Below are 22,282 nucleotides of genomic sequence, written 5' to 3'. Positions count from 1 at the left end.
ATAATAACTAGCAGTTGCTTGTTTCAGATTGTCAGATTTAACGCTAGGACCATGTTGCTTGGTGATAGGTCGTCCCCTATGACCTAGAACAAATTAACTGTCTGAAATGGGCGGCAGTGTAGCATAGTGGTTAAGGAGCAGGACTTGTAACCGAAAGGTTGCCGGTTTAATCCCCGCTGGGACACTGCTGCTGTACCCTTGGGCAAGGTACTGAACCCACAGTTGCCTCAGTAAATATCCAGCTGTATAAATGGATAACATTGTAAAGAACTGTAACCTATGTAAGTTGCTTTGGATAAAAGTGTCTGCCAAATGAATAAATGTAAATTAAAGTGTCTTGTTTTCCCAAAGAGGAAATGAAGAAGGATGCATGACATTCCACACATTTCTACAAATGTGTGGGTTAGCCACATTTGTGACTGTCATGTGAGAGTCATGACAGTAGGATAATCAGGGCTTGATTTTTACCTGTTTCTTAGCCCCCAACCACACATGAGGTTCAGATGTGTCTGGCAGTGAGTTCAGGCCTTCTGTTATGCACAGCAGTGTTTCTCAAAAGGTGGATTGCCACCCAACATGAACCGCAGCAGTGTCTCTGGGTTGTGAGAAAAAAATCCCTCTGTTAATGTTCTTTTCTGTTAATGTGCACACACAGTAGTAATGAGTAAACGTTTTAATAAAGTGACTGAACAGCAGTAAGATCTACAGAAAATTACAGGTGTAATGAGTCCTCCAGTTTTATAGCTAGCTCCTAATAAAAACATGGTTAGCTGGTTAACATGAGCAGCTAGCTAATTATTACATTACTATGGAGAAATAGACATATATTCACAGTACCTCACAAGTTGACTTTAGGAGTTGCTCTGGATGAGAACATCTTTTGGATGTCAAAAATGTAAAGGTAACAGTTAATGTACTCACATTTTGTATGTTGCTCTAGATAAGAGCATCTGATAGATGTCATAGATGTAGAAAATGTAACACTAAATGCACTGACCTTGTACACCACCAGTGTCTGCTAAGTATGGAAATTTAAATTAAAGCAATGTAAGTTATTTTACCCAGGTACCTAATATATCACTGACAATGATTTTCAGAGAGAAAAGTTTAAATGACTTGGATTCTCATACAGCCAGAGTATTCTGGTCCTGCAGACACTGCTCATTGTGTCACCTAATGCAGTCTAAAACCAAGCTGGATTTTCCACGCTTGAATTAATTTGAAAACAAGGTTCATCCTCTGTCACTGCCATATGACTTGAAAAATTTTCCTGATCTGCCAGCATTATGCTGCAGTAAATTTGTGTCAGCTTCAGCTCTGTATTTATAACAAAACATATAAAATCACTAGCAATAATGTATGTTTGAAACAATAGCTATATTTCTGTATCTTTGTAGCTAACCTTAGCTGCATGTCAGTAAATAAATTATGCTAGCTAGTTTTCTACTTGGCTATCTACTTGGCCATAGCTAACTAGCTAGCTAGCTCACCAACTAACCAACCTGCAACTTTTAGACACTGCATTTACTTTTTGAAAAAGACAGTTTGAACTTTGTTTACATTGCATTTACTTGCTGATGCAAAGTAACGCAGACAGGTCAGGCAGATTGGCCATTGATAACGGCTTAATGTGGACCCCTGTACGAGACTTAAGGTTTCCATTTTGTAACCAGACATCCCCTTGTCACACAAAAATCACACATCAGAGAAGGTTACCTCATATAAAATAACTTGTTAAATATTTCAGCAATGAATTTTGATTAATTTATTCAGTGGATCTGGTACTGATGAATTTGTTTTGAGCATTTTTTTTGTATATATCTTGCTTTTTTCCTGCTTTGAGTACTCCTAAGAGTGGTGGTGTAGCATAGCGGTTAGGAAGCAGGACTTGACTTAACTGAAAGGTTGCGTGTTCGTTTCCCTGCTGGGGCGCTGCTGCTGTACCCCTGGGCAAGGCACTTAACCCACTTGCCTCAGTAAATATCCAGCTGTCTAAAATGGATAAAATTGTAAAAAACTATAACCGATGTAAGTTGCGCTGGATAAGAGCATCTGCTAAAATGCCAAAAATGTAATGTAATATGAACTTGTCATTTTCTTGTTAACTAGGTCACCATTTAACAATGGCACACTGTTTGAACAAAGTCATGTATACTTACAGGTAGTGTTATTGTTATGGCCATTGAAAAGGTCTACATTTCCATATTATATGTGATATGTATTTTCCCCTTACAAATAAACACTATGGGATTGTTAAAAATCTTGCCCTGGTTCCTTTACACAAGGCCACAGGCTTTCAGGTTTAAGTCCTATGTAAACAAAACTCTGCTGTCTTTCCAGCTGTCTGATTTGACTGCAGTCAACAAAGGCTAAATCCTCTGTCAAGAAGAGAAATCCTCCCGGTGCTTTACAGAGGACCAAAAAAATGGAAAATTCCATTCAAGTGAAATAAAATCTTTCATTATTTCTGGAGTGTTAGTTGCTTTAATTCGTATTTAGGCATGCCATAAGAAATATATCAAAGTCAAATACAGAGGGTTGCATTGCCATTAATGGTATAAAAGTTTTCTTTGAGGAGTCTGGTACTGTATATTTGTATGTTCCCTGTTTTTAGCTCCCAGCCTAAAGCAGAAGTAGGCAATTCAGTCTGTAAGCTGCATTATGTGATGTCTACGATCTGCAGACTCACTGCTCTTTATCTGGACACACACTAATTTTTTCTCACCTCTCTGAAGGCCGTGTTTTTAATCAAGACGCATTCCGTATGCAGCGGCTGGCCTTAGAGGCCCAAGTAGGACAAACAGTGGGTGGCACCACGAGTGACACTCTTGAATGAGGCAGCGGCACTGTTCCATCCATCCAGTCCTCAAAGACTCTGTCTGCAGGTTCAAGGCCTTGTAAGCGTTCAGTTATATTGAACACACTACAAATCAGACTGGGAGGAGAGTCCAGATGGAAAATGTTTTGTGAGCAGAGCCTTGAAAAAACTTAGAAATGACAAACAATAGCATATAAAATAGTCAAGAACTGCAACTTAGTTTAGTGAAAGGGTTGATCAGTTGTCATTGTTGCAATGTCCACTAATAAGTATGAAGCTTATTAAGGGGCCTATTTGTATATATAAGTAAGAATCAAATGCTACTTATTAAAAGTATTAAAACTTAAAGAAATTGTCTTGGTTTTGGTTGTGTAAGTTTGCAAACCCTCACATTAATGCTTGGTGGAAACACTTTTTGCTTTTTTAACTGCAGTGAGTCTGTTTGAATAAGTCTCTACCAACTTCTCACACCGATGGCCTGATCTAGGCAAGGTCCTGCTGGTGCCATATTTAATCTATTCCTTGATTATGGGTTTTATTGTTTTCCATAATATATTTAAGGCCTTTGATAGCTTTGCGTAACCCTCTCCTGATCTGTATCTTTCAACAGTTCAATCCTGGAGATGTCTTGGTAGATCATTTTTCCCCCTTAGTTGTTCTCTTACACTGGCATGCAGTAAGAAACAAGGAAACCTGCTGAGAAAAACAGGAGCACCTGATTTTATCCTGAACTAATCTGCATCATTTCAGTTGGCTATGGGTGAAGCCAATTATCTTTGGCCATGATTTTGGGTGGTGAATAGTTAGACCTTAGTGCAATTACAATTGCCGTCATAAAGGATGTGTAAACTTATGGAACCAAGCTGTTTTTCTGTTGTAAATTAACATTCAGAAACATGTTGCCTTTTCTTTTTACTTTGATGTTGTGGGTTGCCATGTCTAAATGAAAGTGAAAAAAACTCATTTAATAGCTTTTCTTTTTAGGCCTCAAGGCAATAAAAACAAGAAATCTTGAAAGAGTGCGTAGAATCTCTAGATCCATTCTATATCATATATAAGTATGATAAGCAGTGCATATTAGCAATGACAAAAATGATCAGTAACAGCACCCTCTGAAATGAGCATTTTTTTTTTCGTTTTCACAGTGGTGTTGTACAGCAAGAATAACCCACATGTTGAAATACCGTACTTATTTGATTAAAACCCTTGAAACGGGTTAGTAACATTGAAAAATGGGAAGATAATAGATTTTAAGAATGTAATTTGCTCACAAATCACAGTAACTGTCCATGAGCTGTTTGCAGTACAACATGATTGGGCAGACATGGCACACCTGAAGGGAATGAGAGAGATAATGATTTTACCAGTGCAGCTAAATTGTTCTCTTTGAAGTCATTTGGCTCAAAATCATTGGAATAATGGGACTCATGGCCTGAAGTGTGTCTTTAAATATGGAGGCCCCAGCAGAGGCAGAGAGGAGCACATTTACCACACTCTGCTGATGTCTGCCTTTAATCTCGCTGCAGTCAGTCTGGCTGAGAAACATCACCTTCACAGCCATAATCCTCCACAAAATCTGCCTACATACAAACCTGTTAAAACACAGTTTGAGTCATCCCTGCAATGCTTAGCACAGTTACTTTCACACTTCTTCCATGTGCACACATTCTACATTGATGAGCTGATAGTTTTAGCAATGTACAGGGCATACATAACACTTTGTAGGAGACGTTTCTGAGCTTGGATGACTCATAGGTTCAGAGCTTTTCCCCTCTGTGGCATGAAGCAGCTTGATGTACAAGGACATCCCCTAGACACAAAACCAATTCATCGAAAGTCATAATTCTTTAATGCTGAGAGTGGAGAACATTACGTCCGTACCATGTCTTTAGTACAGATATCCTGGGCATTTAGCCCACAACATTCTGGGCTTAATACATGCACTCTCATTGCAGGATTGCAGGCTATTGTAATTAACCTCTCGTAAACTGTAACCTACTCTGAATAGCAAGCACTCTGTCCATTCATGAATTATATGTTTTGGGTGAAAATCGGGGGTATATCCTAACCAGCAGTATATATATTTTGCATGCTAGTAGCAGATGTATATTTTTGACATAAACTTGAGCTCCTTAACTGGCAAAATGCGCATACAACTCAATCCGTCTGTAGAGAATATGCACTTGTCAGTGTGTTAGTGTGTAATCACATCTCCGTCAACCGCCCCCCCCCCACCCCGAAATGTTGCCAACAGCGCCAAACATGTCTCTCACAAACATTCTCAGGAAGAGGCAGCGACGTGTGACAGGGAATAGCAAAATCCATTCTCGCCTGACTGCAGCACCAACCCTGCTTTTAATCCTATATGGGTTTTAACAATGATATAACTGCACCGTGTGGTTACAAAATCCCATTTGGTGGCTGGGGCTGCTCATTCTTTGGGGAGCCAGGACCGCCAATCCGAGCGGGTCGGAGACAGATCCCAGGTCTATTGCAGTTAAGTGGTTTGTTTCTCATTGTCATATCATGCGCGAGGGAAAGCGACTGCGGACCAATCTGTATTAAAACCTACTGAAGGGTTCAGCTCTCCCTGGGGTCAGGTATGGCAGCACACTAATGGATGCACCGATCCGATTTGTCTGACTCAGTGAGGGGAGTGATATCTCCAAGAGGCCCGTGGTCATGAATGGTAATTTATCAATGCCCAGTGCAGCAGATTCCCTATTCTGATATATAAAATAAATAAAGCGGAATGAGATGAGAGGGAAAAAAAAGGGATTGTGTTTTTGCATTAAGAACAGATAATAAACCGATAGCCAGGCAGTGCCCTGGCAGAAACCAGCCGAAGCAGTGCACTTGCTGTTTCATGGCTTTCTGCACACGCATGTAACCGCATAAATCTGCCCTGGGTCACGTTTCATTTCCACTTGCGCTGTGGGGAAGCCTGCCATGCTAATGAGAAGATGCATGGACTCTGTTGCATTTGTGAAACAGTGTTGCCCCAAATGGAACGTATGTTCTTTTTCGTCTTCTTCATCCATCCCCTCAACTAAATAAATAAATAAATAAATAATAATTCTCATGCTCCTGGCACCACACTGTGTAAAGACAGAGCGTTGCCTAAAATAGCTGGTCGGTCTGTGTGATGAATGGGGTGGAGCGAGACAGTGGTGCAGGGGTTGTTTTCCTGACCCCTCCCTGGCAGCTCTACAGTACCTGGTAAGCGTCTGCTTCTCACCATTCAGAGCAGGTATCTGCCGAACGCTGCAGTCTTGACCTTGATGCCGCAGCGCCTTGCCTGTCTCCAGCACCGGAATGGATTGTTTTGTATTTGCTTAATAACTTTTCTCCCGTGTTAGACCCCCACCCTCCCCAACCCGAGCCCCACCCCACCCCCTCCACACAGATACACACACACAAACACGCACACACACGCACACACACACACACACACACACACACAGAAGGTATCTGATGCAGACAAAAAAGGCCTGCACACCAGATTTTCCATTTTCACCTCACCCCTCCCTCACCCCATTCCCCTGTGCCAGGCTGAGGTTCTGCATAGAGCAGCCCTGATTTGTTCACTGTGGGTTGGATTCAAAACAGGTTTAATTCAATTAAAGGTGATTAATCAAGTGTCCAGGCTTGAAGAGTTTTATTTATACTGGACAGAACGGTCAAAGATAAAAATCATCACAGACCATTGTCCTCTCTGCTTGCCTATATCAAAGCACACACAAACACACATTTTCACATGATCCTGAAAGTAACTACACATTATGATACGTCATTCATTCCCCACTATATGCTGGATTCATAATGCAGAAGTCATATATGGTCTACTTTGCAGTATATGATATACATTTTTACAGTGAAGATCAACTTTTTAATAAATATCTCCTCAAAAATGGCAAAAAATACCAAAAAAACAAATATACTTTTTTAAAACAAATATGCTTTTTTCTTTTCTCAAGTAAACTTTTGCATTATATTGCTACATTAACAGGGTTGACTAGATTATTCACTCAGTAATGAATGTCATTGTCAGCCTTCTGAGACAATACTTCATTGAAACATATGCTTTCAGTTGCCTTTATTCTGGAGGCATTGGTTAGGTACTGGAGATGGTTTCCTTGGCCACAGTGTGGTGGTTCGACAAAACACTCAGCAGTATTTCTTCCGCAAGCAAAGCTCTCGAAACAGATGGTTCCTAATCACTTGTAATTCCCTTTTTAAGACTTGCAGTAATCATCGACAAGCCCCCAGTGTGTTGGTATTTCTTTGAAGCGACTTGGCATCAGTTTTTTGATTTTATCCGAACCCAAGGTCTTTTTAGCATGCATTGGTGTTACATGCATCTGGATGCATGAGTTCACAGTGTACACTGTCCCACACAATTGTCTACTGTATTTTTTGTCAAGAAACCAAATGTAAAATCTTACCCTAGTAATACATTTGGTGTGTGCACATTGGTCATTTACAGTCAATTACCAGCAAAGCTGTGAGGAAGAAGAAAGTATTAAAAGAGAATCTTGTTTTTATTCCACTAATAAATCATACAGCTGATCGACATATGACAGCTGTACTGTTACCGTAATTGGTAGGCTATATGATGTATTGACATTCTAACACATGAGGAAATCAGTAACCAGTGAGTACATTACTGATACAAAAAGTTTATGTAAATAGTGAAAAAAACAACTACAAATGCAAATAATTAAAACTGCAAATCCTTGAATGTCGTGGGTTGACTGTACAAACTTCAAAACTTACAAACTTCACCATTCTGGCAAGAATTCATGTAATATTCTTGCTAAAATACTTATTGGAAAACTTGGTCCATAATTCTGCTTTTTCTTTCTCCCTGTTTGGTGTATGTGACTACATACATTGCCCCTATTTGAATTCTTTTAAAGGCATGTATTACTGCTTTTGTGGTTCCTTTGAAAAACAGGTGAAGCTTGTCTGTCAGACCTAGCTATGTTCTGTCTGCAGAAAAGGGGTAATAGAGGAGTTTGCCTTATCTTATTGTAGCCTGGAATCCCCTTGGTTGCCTCACTATGATTAGCCTAATCTTGCACAGAACGAAACAGGGTCTTAACGGCAGGGGTATGTATATCACTCTCCCATACATAATGTTGAACCTTTGCATGATCTCACTGTTTTACATCCTGAAGACAGTCTGAAATTGTCAATACTACACTGTAAGTATGGGTAATTGTACCGGCTTCTCATAAAAGTTTAACAGTTGATAAATTATTTGTAGCAATACTTGTACCCTGCCATGCTTTACAGCTCAGGATCAATGTGCAGTAATAAGATAAATAACATAGCCACATTGCACTGTTAACTTGCAGTTACATGAACTTCCCCTTTTGGGTGAATCATTAGAAAAAAAGGAAAATAGCTGTTGCACTGAAATTATGCTTTTTGAAAGATGTAAAGTGCTATAAATATTGTATTTAATTACAGTGTGAGTAATGTGGAAAGATTAACAGAAGCTGATTAGCTTCATAGAGGAATACAAACAACTGTTCTGTGGGGGTATCGCTGATGAGTAATATTTGAGGAAAAAAAGACAAGATTAAGCAGACATTGCTGTCAGTTTTTATCTTTACTGAATGAAAGTAAAGTCATATAGAGTTCAAAATGAGATGCTGACTAGAAAGATTCAATGATGGGCATTCAACTTAAATTTTACTAGGATGAGTTTTATTGTTCTTCATCTAAGAGTGATAGGACTACCCTCTGATGTTCAGTGTTACAATAATCTTTCAAACGTAGCTTCTCGGAATTATAGCTTTGTATATGTTTGATTATTAAGATCTGACTTGTCTTTATCCACTGTAAAATTAATCTTTCGCTGTAAAAAAATGTATTTGTAATCAAGCAACATGGGAGTCACTCTTAACTCCACCATTTACTTGGAGAGGGTTTAACAGATGGTCCAAGTGGAAGCTGCATGACAATGTTTCCAGTAGTTGTGCTTGACATTTCATAATTACCTTAACGAGGGACTAGAAAAGATATTGTTCAACAAATTGATCTGATGAGGAGCTGTGAGCACAAACATCTCATCATGTTGTCACCTCAGTATTACATTATTGTAGTTTTCTCCTTATCTCTCTTTCTCTCTCTCTCTCTCTCTCAGGCACTCACATGCATGTACACATACACACAGTAACAATATAAGAATGCCAACAGATGTCTTTGGATCGATCCCTCTTCACAACTTTTCTGTTCAAGCTGCCATTATTTGAAATGGTGGCCAAATGCTTCAGGTGTCTCATCTGTAACACAGCTGTAAACACATTTATTCCAGCCAGTGGTCCATATGTTCTATTCTACCTCAGTGAGAGTGGAGATGGGGTTAGGAGGGGGGGTTACGGTTCTTTGAAACGACAAGCCATTTTCACAGAGCGCAATTCAACGCTGAGACAAGGATGAATGTTACATAACATTGCAAAGTAACAGGACCATGCTCTAATAAACAAGCTAGCCGCATGAATTACCCTACTGAGTAATGGAGGCAGCTCTAGCGCAGGCTATGCCCCCAGAGGGAAGACAAAAGAGAAGCAGATGAGCAAGAGGGTGTTCCACACCCATACGCAGGAATGATTCCCATGAGTGAAATCAGCATTTACAAAAGGGTTGCCTTTGGAAAAGTCAAACTGGAATTTGAATGTTTATTTGACATGTATTTTAGGAAATATGGATGAAGGTGTTAAAGTTACTTTTTTTGCTTTATGCTGTTTGGAAAATAGAGGGGTGCTTTGGCGTGCGGAGTTGTGGGCTATTAAACACTCTAACATGACTTAAGCCGCTGTGCTGAAATGGTGAATCACAGTCCTGGGGTGGCGTGACTCCAGCCCTGGCTAAATGAGACAGCCTGTGATGCGGCTGCTTACTAATGAGCTATTTTTGCAGGGTGGTTTTGAGGAACGAGTGAGGGAATCATGCATCATGCTTTAAATGGATCAGTTTGTTAAGAGGGGCTGCGGGAAGACATGACAGCAATGCCGACGATGGTGGTGTTGGGGTGGTATTTATTATAATCATGGAAGACACAAATCTCCAGGGTGCAGTATTTGATGATGGAGAGCATTAGATGGCATACTGCACGCTGCTGTGTCAGGGTTTATTCTACGCAGGCCGTCTCTGGTCGGCTTTAATCAGCTGATGGGGAAAAACAAACCTTGTAATTCACATTAATGTTCCGGTTTTTAGCATTCTGATGCAGGAGCACAGTCGTCTGCATGTGAAAAGGCCGTCTGTTCTTGCCCGATACAGGAGAAGCTTGTTACACTTCTCATCACCACAGCTATGATTTGTGATTCTCACTTTGTGTGTCCGTGACCTCGACACCATCGTTAGCCAGAGAATAGGACTATTTTGAGGAGGTTCCTGAAAAAAAATACATCACAGTGTCTTATTCTTAATATATTTTAGATCATTCTGTGACTATGTAATAAAACACATTTTTACAGTTTATCTTGCACATACATTTTAAAGCGTTCAACAAATTTGCCCATATTTGATACAGACAAACACAAGCAAATGTCAGGGCCCTTGTGAATGACTAAGGATGTTTCCCACAGAGCTAACGCTGTTTTTGAGTAGAATTTTCTTTACATTACAATCTGTCCCTCCTCTCATTGTCTGAATGAGAATTTAGCGCTCTTCAGATGGGACCTGAAAAATGGTGTCATGGGGTCTTTATGTCCACAGGTCCACTGTGGCTAATCAATAGACTCAGTTGCATGACTTTCAAATTCATAAGTTCTCCTGTATGTCTTGCTGCCTTCTTGGGTTTGATTACTGTTGGTGATGGGCGCAGATGACTGAGTTTTGTTTGGTAGAAAAGTTGAGTAGAGAATTGGTTCTTCAGGTTAACAAATGAAGGGCTATCATCACCTCAGCAGAGACAGAGAGAAGTGCATTCTCCTGGAGACCATGTAACTGAAATATTTGACATTTAAAGCTGAGGAAGCTGACATTCATAAATCACAGAGTTTTACTGTGAGTTTGCTGTATTCTGTACCACATACATAAAAATGCAATTCATTTTTATGTATGTACATAACTCAGTTGAAACGGCTTGATGCACGGGAGGTGAAAGAGTTCGTAGGGTGTGTGGGGACCCGTGACATTTGTGGAAGCAGCACCAGGTGGAGGCCTACAAGAAATGGATGTTGGGAGGACTTCAGATCGGTTCCAGCAAATGGTTGCTATAATTGCATCAGCACTGATGTGTTTCAGGCCTCAGTTAAAAATTTGAATTTTATTAGTTCCGCAACAAGCAGTTAGTCCACATTCCCATCTCAGGCCAAGGCTTGTGGGTCCCTTGCTAACACAAAATTAGCCCTGTGTACCAGCGTATTTAAAGCCACACGCAGTGTGGATGAGAGCTCTTTTGTGCACGTTAGGCTGACATCCGTATCTCACTACAGACTTGTTTTATATATTTGCTGCACAAACAGTCTATGTAAATATATTTGAAGTGTGACTCTCTGTAGTTCCAAAATCTATGGTTGTAACTAGGAAATGCTCCTCTTGGATTCTGGATTAAATGCAAGCCTTGAAGAGCAGACTGTTTGGCTAACTCTTTTCTTTATTAGCACAGTTACACATTATATTTGTCATACTATAGTTGAGGTAAGAGCTGTGATGATGACAGGATTTATGAAAAAATGCAAACCAACAATTTGTTGTTAAATTATGGATGCAAAGCTCAATTTTCTGAACTCTGTTAGGAGAAAGGGAATATGAATATTCAATGGGTGATTGCTGCCATGAGTCGTGCATTTGAGCTCTTTTCAATAGTGAACTCAAAAGCAGTGGACCATTTGAATGGACTCAGACAAATGACTAATATAATCTGCTCACCACCATTTAGATGTTTGGCAGACTGTTCACCAGCTTGCAACCAAGAACCAAAATGTTCCTTTTTTACAGTTCTACAGTTGTGTAATTCTAAACTCCATTTTTGACTCATGGCCATCAGCACAGACATTCTACAATGCTTAAGACAGCTGCAAAAGAAATGTGTTCAGATATGTTTTAATTATTCCCCTAATTAAATTCAATGGGTCATAAATCTGAATTTTTTTCTTTGGAACTTGAACTCTGTTACATGCAATGTATTTTTTCCCAGTCCTCAGATTTCAGTTACTTTAATGGATGGAATTATGCCTAAAATAAATTCTGTAGAATTTATAATTTCAACAGAACCCTACTGAAAAAAAAAAGAATAAATAAAGATAAAGACTGAGAAATCCTGTTATGTTTGATTTATGTTCAGGTTCATATTGAAAGTCAATGCACTTTCTTTTTGGGCCAACCATTTTAAACCACATAAACTAAAGATTTCTCACTTACCTGAAGCTGCTGTTATGACTGGGCTGCCTCCTTCGCAAAGTTGTAGGTCTAATCACTGTCAGTGGCAGGCTACATTAGTCATCTGAGAGGGATAAAAACAGTACCTCACTGGCCTTTTGACAAATGGCATTTAACTGCTATTTCTGTTTGTAGGTTTTGTTGCATTAATGGTACTAACGTGATTGCTTTTTGGGAGCCAAACTTGCGACTAAAATGCAACAATTGGCTTACAAAAGTATAAGGTATAGCTATTAGTGTTTGATAGTCACAACATAAGTTGTGTCCAAAAAGCAAGTCAAAATTTGAAGGGAACGAATTATAATTTTTATTAATTTAGCAATTATTTCCAGATTAATGTTGTATTTATATCGATATTTCACATATTTTAGGTTAGGTCTGGAAGTGTGTGGTTTGACCTTTCCTCATTAAATCAGTGTATTAATCATGACCCAGGCATATTACATGAGCCACCTTTTTGTACCCTCTAAACTCAGCAAATATATATACTCCATGTTTTATGTTTTTGTGGCAGTCTACCATGGTGCTGTTACCTGTGAGAGTAATTTTACTACATGACTATTCCTGTGGGGGTTGGGGGCTCATTCGCACCTGCCTCTCTTGGGTTAAAAAGCAGAGCACCACAAAGAGCAATGCCTTAAATCATCATTCTGAGATGTCAAGATTAATTACCTTCTTAATAGCGCCTTGCATTTAAAATTAATTCATACACAATTTTAATGATATAATGGAAAGAGGCAGTTCAGGTCTTTCATTTTCATTTGCTCAAAGTCCTGTCTTGAACATAAAGGGAGGGTAGCCCAATTTGAAAAATGCTTTGAAAATATTAATGCCCTTGACATAACTTCAATGGTATATTGTCTTGTATGATGTACGCCAGAGAGAAAGTCACAGAAATGTAAAAACATTGTACTATTATTAGTCTCTCAGTATTCTCCTAACCTTTGCTTCTCTTTACCTTCCCCTGCAGTGGACAGGAGTGAAGGGGCATGCATAATTGGGATATTGTGGAAATTCACCCTTTTAATTTATTCTTGACAAGAAATGTTCTTTGATGTTAGAGAAAAATAAATCTTGCCATCTATCAGTAAAATGAAAGCACCACTGTCACCTATAGTACATGCCCTTTCATTACATAAGCTAAATACCACTGTCTCAGTAGAGCATGTTTGCAACCTTCAGTTACACTGTGTACAATTCGAGTATGATCAGCTTTAGTCATGTGGATGCTGGGGTCACAATCAGCTTTGCATTTTGAGTTGTTCATATAACACCAATATGTTTATTCAGAGTGTCCTTATCTTCTAGGGTGAAAAGAGCATGTGCTAAATGATTGCTTTCATCTCATTGACATCATTATTCTAAAGCAATTAGTATTAATGTTTCTTTTCACATTCACAGTTTTTCTGTCAATTTTGAATCAAACATGACTGTGTCAATAGACATCAGGAAGCTTATTTTGGATTTGGGGTGGGCTGGCATAGATTTCTTAAAGAACATGTAACAGCCTATCATAATTTTTTTTCTGAATAATTTTTGAAATGATAATTGCAAATAATGAATATGAGGGGAAATTTGGAAAGTCTGTGAGTAGTATAACTTTATAATATAACATTTATATAAGTTAACATTCTAAATCTGTTTTTTTCTGCACCACAAATACACTACAGTACATTCACATAATGCACAGGTTTATGGCAGCAGATTACACTGCTGTAAGTGTGATGTTTTGCAAATAGTGCTGAATTTGGCATAATCTACTAATGTCTGTTACCGGATGCTTTTAACTTTTTTGGAAGCAATGCAGAGATCACTGAAAATTATCTTGGTTTCCTCTAGAATCATAGGAGCAGATCATAGTGGCCCTTATATGTTTGAATGCTATCGAGGAAGCATATTTTAACATAAATAGCTTAAGATGACACATGTTGTGCTAGCATGCAAAAAATAGGAACAAAGGGGCTGATTTTCACTGACGGCTGCTGAGTGTATTTTTGCACCCTCACTTATGTGGTTGTCAGTTTCTGGGATTCAAACACAGACCTCTATATCACTTAAAATGGGCAGTACAAAATTGCCCACGGCAACACCTCCACACCTCCCAGCCTAGAGCCTGGTGGCAGAGGGATTTTGTCTCAGTTATTAGTCCTCATTGCAGAACACAGCAACAAGGCACTCGCAACTTTAAAGATGAAAGGTCAGCAGATACTTCCAAAAAAATAAAGCAGCTCTGGAACTTATGACGCTTTCAATAGCTTTTCAAGAAATGGTAAAAGGTAAAAATGTCAGTATCAAATATTTTATCTTAAAAAGAAAAACCACCACAGCATACTTATTTCAAAGGTTTTTTTTTTATCTTTTCCCTCTCATTACTGCAGTAGATAAATAGTACTGCAAAGCAATAGATGATATGTAATGCCATATGTATTATAAAATTTCAAAGTACTGTTAAATTCTTTATATTAAACAGGCAATTTAAAATTGGATGTGAAGGATTTTTATGAAGGTATGTGTTTCTAGTATCCCACACAGGACCATCACATAATAGAGAGGCAGTTGTCTGTTGTCAGGTAGTGGTTCAGACCACCAGATACAGTAGCTGGCTAGCTTGCTAAGTGATGTTGACTACTCTAGGACAATTGTGCCAGCTCTGTCATTGCACTGTGTGCTGTGAAGCAGTCTTTTTTTTCATTTCATGCTGTAAATATACAATGGTCCTGTTATGGTGCCTTTAAAATGTATTTAATTCAGTCAAACTAGCTAACTAACAAGCTACCATTTCAATGATGGCCAATGTTACGGTGACTTAGTTGCTCGCCTTAAAATACTACTGCATTAAGATGTTATATATTACAAAAAATGAATACCTTTTGTATTTGTTAGCTAACTACCTTCTGCATTTTCAGACCTGACTGTACTCCCTCCTTTAACAGCTAGCTGTAGGGTCACATCGAGAACCTTTTGGAGAAAAAGGAGTGAAGGTTTAAATGCTTGCAGGACGTGGTGGAACTCGTATGGCAAAACAAGATAAATGGCAAATAAGGACGAAAGTGTTGGAGAGCCACTAGACTAGCCAGCTACACAAAATACAAAACACAAGTCTGAAATGGTCCCAAAGTAAACACATCCAAATACACTTAAAACTATTTAAAAAAGGAAGAAGTTTCCAATAAAAGTTCACACATTTCCTGTGTAATGCTGCACCTTTACAACACACTTTTTTGAAGTGCATTACTTTAGCACTTAAAAACAAAGTTATAGTGGAGACTTATTTATTGCATTTGTCATCATCTACACAGAGGCAAGGAAGCAGCATGTAAAATAAATTTTATTTTCTTCCTGTGTGCATTCCTCACAATAAACGCCCACTGCATCGCTGTTGGACTCGTTGTGCTGATACAAAACCTGTTTGATCCAGTTTACGTTATGGACTTCTCCTCATCTGTAGTGAATCATCAGATGCATAATGCCATTTCTATATTGAAATCAAAAGTGTATGAGTGTAATTTATGTCTGATTTTCAAGGAAGATTCATGTGACTAATAGAGCTGTCTGGATGGACAGCTAAGTCATAAAACACATTTCTAATATATCTGCTGCTGAAAAAAACATAATAACAATGCAGATAATAAATTGTCAAAAGTACAATGACAATTATAACATCATGTCCTATGATTCCTATGCCATTTAAAATTGACATTAACAGAAATTGTCTTAATATAATCTAAGTAATAAAACATTGCTTGTTACACAGTAACCTCATGCCAACAACACCTTCATCACCATGTGGGCTCAGAAATCAGACTATAAACTGTTTTCTGCTGTTAGGTTTTTTGAATTCAAAGCTTCGCAACTCCGCACTGTGTTCTGTGGAGAACAGATTCTAATTATCCATCAATAGACATTGGAGCCCTGGCCAATCTCTTTTGAACTGGGATTCAAGAGAATGTGTGGGTGCCTCTCCCACCATGCTCACAACATGTATGCTCTGTGCTCTCTGCTGTCAGCGCTTTCAAGCAGGAAACAACAGCAAACAAAACTACCACATGGACAGACTAGAATATAATTTGTTGGATAAAGTATAATTTAATGAATATGTCAATGATTAATTACAATTTTATATAACCGCTTGGACAACAGAGTAGTACCAGAGAGAGGGACTTCCAGTCTTATATGTTAGAAAGTTTTCTTTTTTTCCTTGAATTTCTCCTGTTCTATCATGTCATTGTACTGGAAGATTGCTTGGACATGTTTATGGGAAATGGCCTATCTGATTCCTCTGTGTGCCTCCGTTCACTGTAGATTTTATTGGTTGTTTTTTTTTTTTCCCCCATTTTTTTGTCTAAATGTATTTTTCCTGAATTTCTTTATCCTGGCTTTGAGTCACCAGAGTAATGGAGATGGACTTTAAATCCCATTAAAAACAAATTAAATTAAAAAGTGCATGTATGGAAAAAAGTATGTTGACAGAAATTGTTTTTGTCCTTATGCAGACAGGCAGAAAAGAGAAGGGAGATCCGCTGAACACAGCCATCGACAAGATGACCAAAAAGACGAGGGACCTGCGCAGGCAGGTATGCTACCATGGTCTTCTCCTAACTGCATTTGCTGCCCTTGCACTAAACTTCTAACTAAACTAAACTTCTAAAATCTAGCTAAACTAGAAGATTTGTGAATGGATTTTCTCTTTAAACATCGCATGTCTTTGTTAATTATGTCATTAGTACTATTCCATGGTAAAAGTGGTCTAAAACACTAAGTACTTTACTGTTGCATAAAAACAAACTACTTCAGAGGGTTAGCAGGTCTTTGACTTCACGTGCTTGTATTTCATACAATGGCATAGCTTGCAATGTTTTATCTCTGACTTGCACAATTGCTTGTAGAGAGGATGATTGTGTTTGTACCATCCATGTTAAATATATCCAATTAGAGATTAGTCATGAAAAGCTGTGAAAGGAAACATTACATAATTAATTACACATGCAGAAATAAACATCAGTAATGACACGGAAGGGGAAAATATTTGTTCTCCATAACATAACATCTATCTGTCTGTCTGTGTACAGTACCAATTACACTGACTCTTATTTTGCCATGAGTAATGATCAATACTGAAACAAATACCCTAATTAAAGTACTGTTAGTACTGATTACTGTTTACTGTAATCTCCAAAAAAGCTATGTTACCCAATTCTTTCCTAAATTCCTTATTCTGCAAATAGGAGCACAATATATCTACACTTATGGATTGCCAGTGTTTTGTTGACATTCTGCAGGTGTGGAGTTTTTTTTTTTTTTTTTTTTTTTAACTGGAATTGACTACCGTGAAATGATGTTGCTATTAAGTGAATACAGGATGTACCAATGCTGAAAATTGTAATTTGGGACACTGACCGATTTATGATGATATGATTTCAAAAAAAAAAAGAAGCCTGCCTTCCACCTTTATACAGATGCTTTTGAGTATTTTCCTTTCATCAATCTGGTATAGGCAGTAAAATATTACAGCAGAGTTGGGAAATTGTGTGGATACAGTGTTTAGTGCTTAAGAAAATTCCGGAATTAAATAAGGAAAGAAATGATATTATTATTTTAGTTATATGTATGTATGTGTATATGTTTTTGATGTTTTCTCCACGGTGTTGGTCCTCCCCACATTTTCCTGATTGTCCTGCATTACCCACTTCATTTCCCCATATTCTCTTTATTTTGTCCCCCTCTTTAGCCTCTGTTCTCAGTTCACTTGTATCAGTTTTGTTAAAATATTAGAACAATGTTTGGACCTTAAAAAATGAAAAATTTGCTAGTGCATCTTAATTTAACTATTTAACTTTTAAAGAATTTATGTAATGTCTGTTTATTTAATATTAAATTATACCAAGTCTTTATTGCGCTCGAGTTCATGGTAAAGTGGTTTAAACAAAATTAGAGTTTATGATAGACCTGATTTCCTCTTGCATGTACAATGGCAGCCTCATTCCTCCAGTCATTTTACCCATAATTTCTAATGTATCCAGTGCTTTTTGGGGGAGTATATATGGATCATTATTTTCAGATTGCATACTGTGATGGCAGCACCAGAGTTCTGTTTTGTAAGAACATTCCAATCACTGAGGGAAATGTCAAATATATATTTAAAATTTATATATTAAAATTTTACTGACATACAGTTGATGAATGCTGGGGGGGGGGGGGGTGTAAAATGCCTTTGTTTGTCACATTTACTAGCTAAATAAGCATATTAGGGCCACAGTGGGATTTTTTTATTTTTCTTTTCTGCTATGCATGTTGAAATTAAAGTATTAATGGAATAATATAAGAATATAAAAAATTGTAATAATGCAGTTGAAAGGTTGAGTAACCAACACTTGTCTCGACACATACACACAGTACGCATCCCATCTTGGGAGAGTGAAAATGTGTGTTCACATTATCCTATTTGACATGTGGTTAACTTAATGTCAAGGCTAATCATTACAAGAGCAAAAGTTTACCTGGTGTTTATAACAAAAAATAGCAGGCATTAGCAGCAAGGTAGCTAGCTACTTTAGGTATCATTTATCGTACTAATAGCAAACCTAGCTTGCTAGCTAGCTAGCTGTAATGAGGCCGGGCTAATCATCATGGTTGAAAATTGATAGTGCATTCAGGTGAACAAATCAATTAGTTAGCCAAAAACAAAATATGTTCTCTCAAATAAGTGAATGTAAACACCGTTATGTAGTTATACTATCAGCCTCTTATCAATCAGGCCAAGGAAATTACTGCATCTTTTGTTTCAACTCTGCATTCCAAATAGGTTTGAATGTGTGTAAAAGTATTTCCAACTAATTTGTTGGTTTAGTTTGCAACATTGATCTGCATTAAGGATATAAATAAAATCAATGAAATTTAAATAAATGAATGCCTGAATGTGAGATTTTCAAGCAAGTGAGACATTTCACTCATTATCCATCAATAGACATTGGAGCCCTGGCCAATCTCTTTTGAACTGGGATTCAAGAGAATGTGTGGGTGCCTCTCCCACCATGCTCACAACATGTATGCTCTGTGCTCTCTGCTGTCAGCGCTTTCAAGCAGGAAACAACAGCAAACAAAACTACCACATGGACAGACTAGAATATAATTTGTTGGATAAAGTATAATTTAATGAATATGTCAATGATTAATTACAATTTTATATAACCGCTTGGACAACAGAGTAGTACCAGAGAGAGGGACTTCCAGTCTTATATGTTAGAAAGTTTTCTTTTTTTCCTTGAATTTCTCCTGTTTTATCATGTCAAAGTGTTTTTGCCAGTAGTGTGTCATATGAAGCAATTTTCAAATGAGAGTGATTTTTAATGCACACCAAATGATTAAACACAACATAATTTCACTTGATTGTTCTAGTTAGGGCCAGGAAAATTGGATGATTTAACTAAGCTAATTATTGTTATAACAGGTACAAATGGCAATATACTGTTCATCTTCTTTGGGAGAGTACAGAAGTTACTTGGTCTGTGGTTTATCTCTACTTATCTCTGCAAACTAGCCACTGTAGGTAGCAATAGCAATTGGATTGCAAATTGGTAACCTAACTTGCTTGCAAGGTTCAATGGATTGGACTAATCATGAATATTCAAGGCAAGCAATGCAGCCAGTTACCTAGCATGCGACAGTAGCTACATTCTCTGAAATACATCAGAAACATGACTGCTGTGGGCAGCATTCTATCTCTTTCGAATAACGTCATGTGAGTCAGTGTAAATTCATCATTTTACTCTCCCGGGGGGATGCATAGCCACTGTGCTTGGTATACTGTATGTGTGGAGGTCTCTGCAGGTGCTGCAGCTGAACACTGGGAATAAGGGAATCCTTGGCCTTTCACCCTTTTGACTTTATTCTCAAATTTATATGTTGTCTTCTTCCTGTGTTTTCAAGGTTGTTATTGAAATATCATCTCTTTTTTTCCACGAAATAATGTAGATATTCATATCAATGCTCCCGTTAGCTCCTTGAAATAACCTTTAAAACAGAACCTGACACAAATGTACATGAATACTTTGCTTATTTAAAGATCAATGGGAACCTCTAGAATTATACTGAGGTTTTATCCGTATGGATTCAATAGGGGCATACATTATCACGGTTAAAGACAGAGAACACTATGAAGACTGCAGGTAATTAATCATTGACCTCCAAGTCATAAGGTGGCTGTAAAGGAATTCACAACAGCTGAATCTACTATCTACCACTGTAATTTCCATTATTAAGTAATTCAGACAACTGTTACAATGGCAGTCAATTACAGTGGCAACCAAAAGCAATTAAAGTTAGGAAAGTAGCTGAAGTTACGTATAAGACTGTAACTAGACACTAGCCTATATACTTGTTATAATATTAATATCCAGTATTGTGATACTCTGGTCCCATCACTCTCACATGGCACAACTGCCATGTAATCAAATTTGTGAAAGATACAAATATGTTCTAACAGTAAGCCTTGGTACTCTCTTCCATGTGTATGACTTCTCAAAGTCAAGAAATAAAATGGTTTATATTTGAAGGAAAATGATCTTTGATTGATCTTTGAAATTATCTTTCACTGAGGTATGTACAATGTGGTGCATCAAGGAACATAAAACAGCTAAAAGGACTTGTAAATACCACACATGTACTTTTGAAATCAGTTCCTATTGCATAACTAAATAATTAATTGAATGTTATTAATCTGATCATGGTCATCATTCCCAATTCCTTCTGTGTTTCAGATAAGTCCTTCTGAAAAGCTAGCAAAGGTGAGCAGGTTGCATTTCCTGCAGTGGTCTTGTATGTAGATACATTAACAAGCCTGGTAGCCACAGGGACATCTGTAGATCTGTAACATCAAGCTTACGCTGCTTTCTAAACATTTTAAAGGTTGCCTTTCATCCAAGCCTAAGGCTTTTGTACTTGTTTTTTTTTTACTTTATTTATTTTGTGCTCTTATTTTTGGGGCTGTAGAATTTTTGATGCATTTTAACACCATTTTATTAATTTTTATGTTACCCTCATTCAATCCTCTTGTTCAGCATTTGATGCTGTCTTTTGATTTGATTTTGTCTGCTCCAGCCCTCCTGCATAGCACTTACCATAGGCACACCTGGACAATGATGTGTGTGTGTGTGTGTATATATATATATATATATATATATATATATAAATAATATATTAATTATATATATTATATATATACACCTGCCATAAAATGGTGAATGAAATGCTTTAATTGGGAATAAAATTGCTGAGGATCCTTTGCTGATATCCTGAAATGCCATGCTTCATGCAATCAGCATTCCTTTGCCACTCATCCATTTAAGCTATTGGAAAAGTGCCATGTGTCCATATCCTTGTCATCCCATTTAACAAATGGTTCTGTCAACTCCTTCCTCATGGCTCCTTTTGACTGCGAACTGAGTTTAAGAACCCCGTGTACTGCAAAGTGTTTTCAAGCTTTTATATGCAAGAATAAAAAGATTATATATATATATATATATATTACACATATATTTATAATTACACATTAATTGGTGCTATCCTAGCAACATTAATAATGCAACACATTTGACTTTTTTTACACTTTGCCATGACACCTATTGTTACATCTGTAGTCATGTAAAAATCTGTCCTCATGATCTTAAACATGGGGTATATGTATATTTAAGGTTAGGTTTTCTTGTTTCAACAGAAAAAAGTTGACTTACATAAGGTGTCTGTTTGCCGTTAAAGTCTATGCTTTTTGCTTTAATTAACTGTTATGTGACTGCTACAGCGTCAGGTGTGTGCAAAATTACAGGTACAACTACATGTAGGTGAGTAAATAAACTTTATGTGGGGATGTGTGTACATTATAGGCATTTAGCATATGCTCTTATCCAGAGTGACTTACATAGGTTACAATTTTCAACATGTTACCCATTTATACAGCTGGATATTTACTGAGGCAGTTCTAGTACCTGGTAATTCTAGTACCTGCTTGTACCTTTCACAAGTGTACAACAGCAGTGTCACAGCAGGGAATCAAACCGGTAGCCTTTTGGT

General features: G+C 37.7%; 1 protein-coding gene across 1 annotated transcript in view; it reads left to right on the top strand.

Moving 5' to 3' along the window:
• The window catches only part of LOC118793246 (catenin alpha-2), a 305,116-nt gene that overhangs the window by 224,184 nt on the left and 58,650 nt on the right, over positions 1-22,282 (top strand). Inside the window, exon 8 of the mRNA XM_036551323.1 lies at positions 16,711-16,791. Within this exon, the coding sequence (XP_036407216.1) occupies positions 16,711-16,791 (81 nt within the window). The remainder of the gene's footprint in view (positions 1-16,710; positions 16,792-22,282) is intronic.

This window comes from Megalops cyprinoides, chromosome 18, assembly GCF_013368585.1.
Source record: "Megalops cyprinoides isolate fMegCyp1 chromosome 18, fMegCyp1.pri, whole genome shotgun sequence".
Classification (NCBI taxonomy): Eukaryota; Metazoa; Chordata; class Actinopteri; order Elopiformes; family Megalopidae; genus Megalops; species Megalops cyprinoides.
The sequence above is the reverse complement of the archived record's forward strand: the minus strand, read 5'-3'. Positions and strand labels throughout refer to the sequence as shown.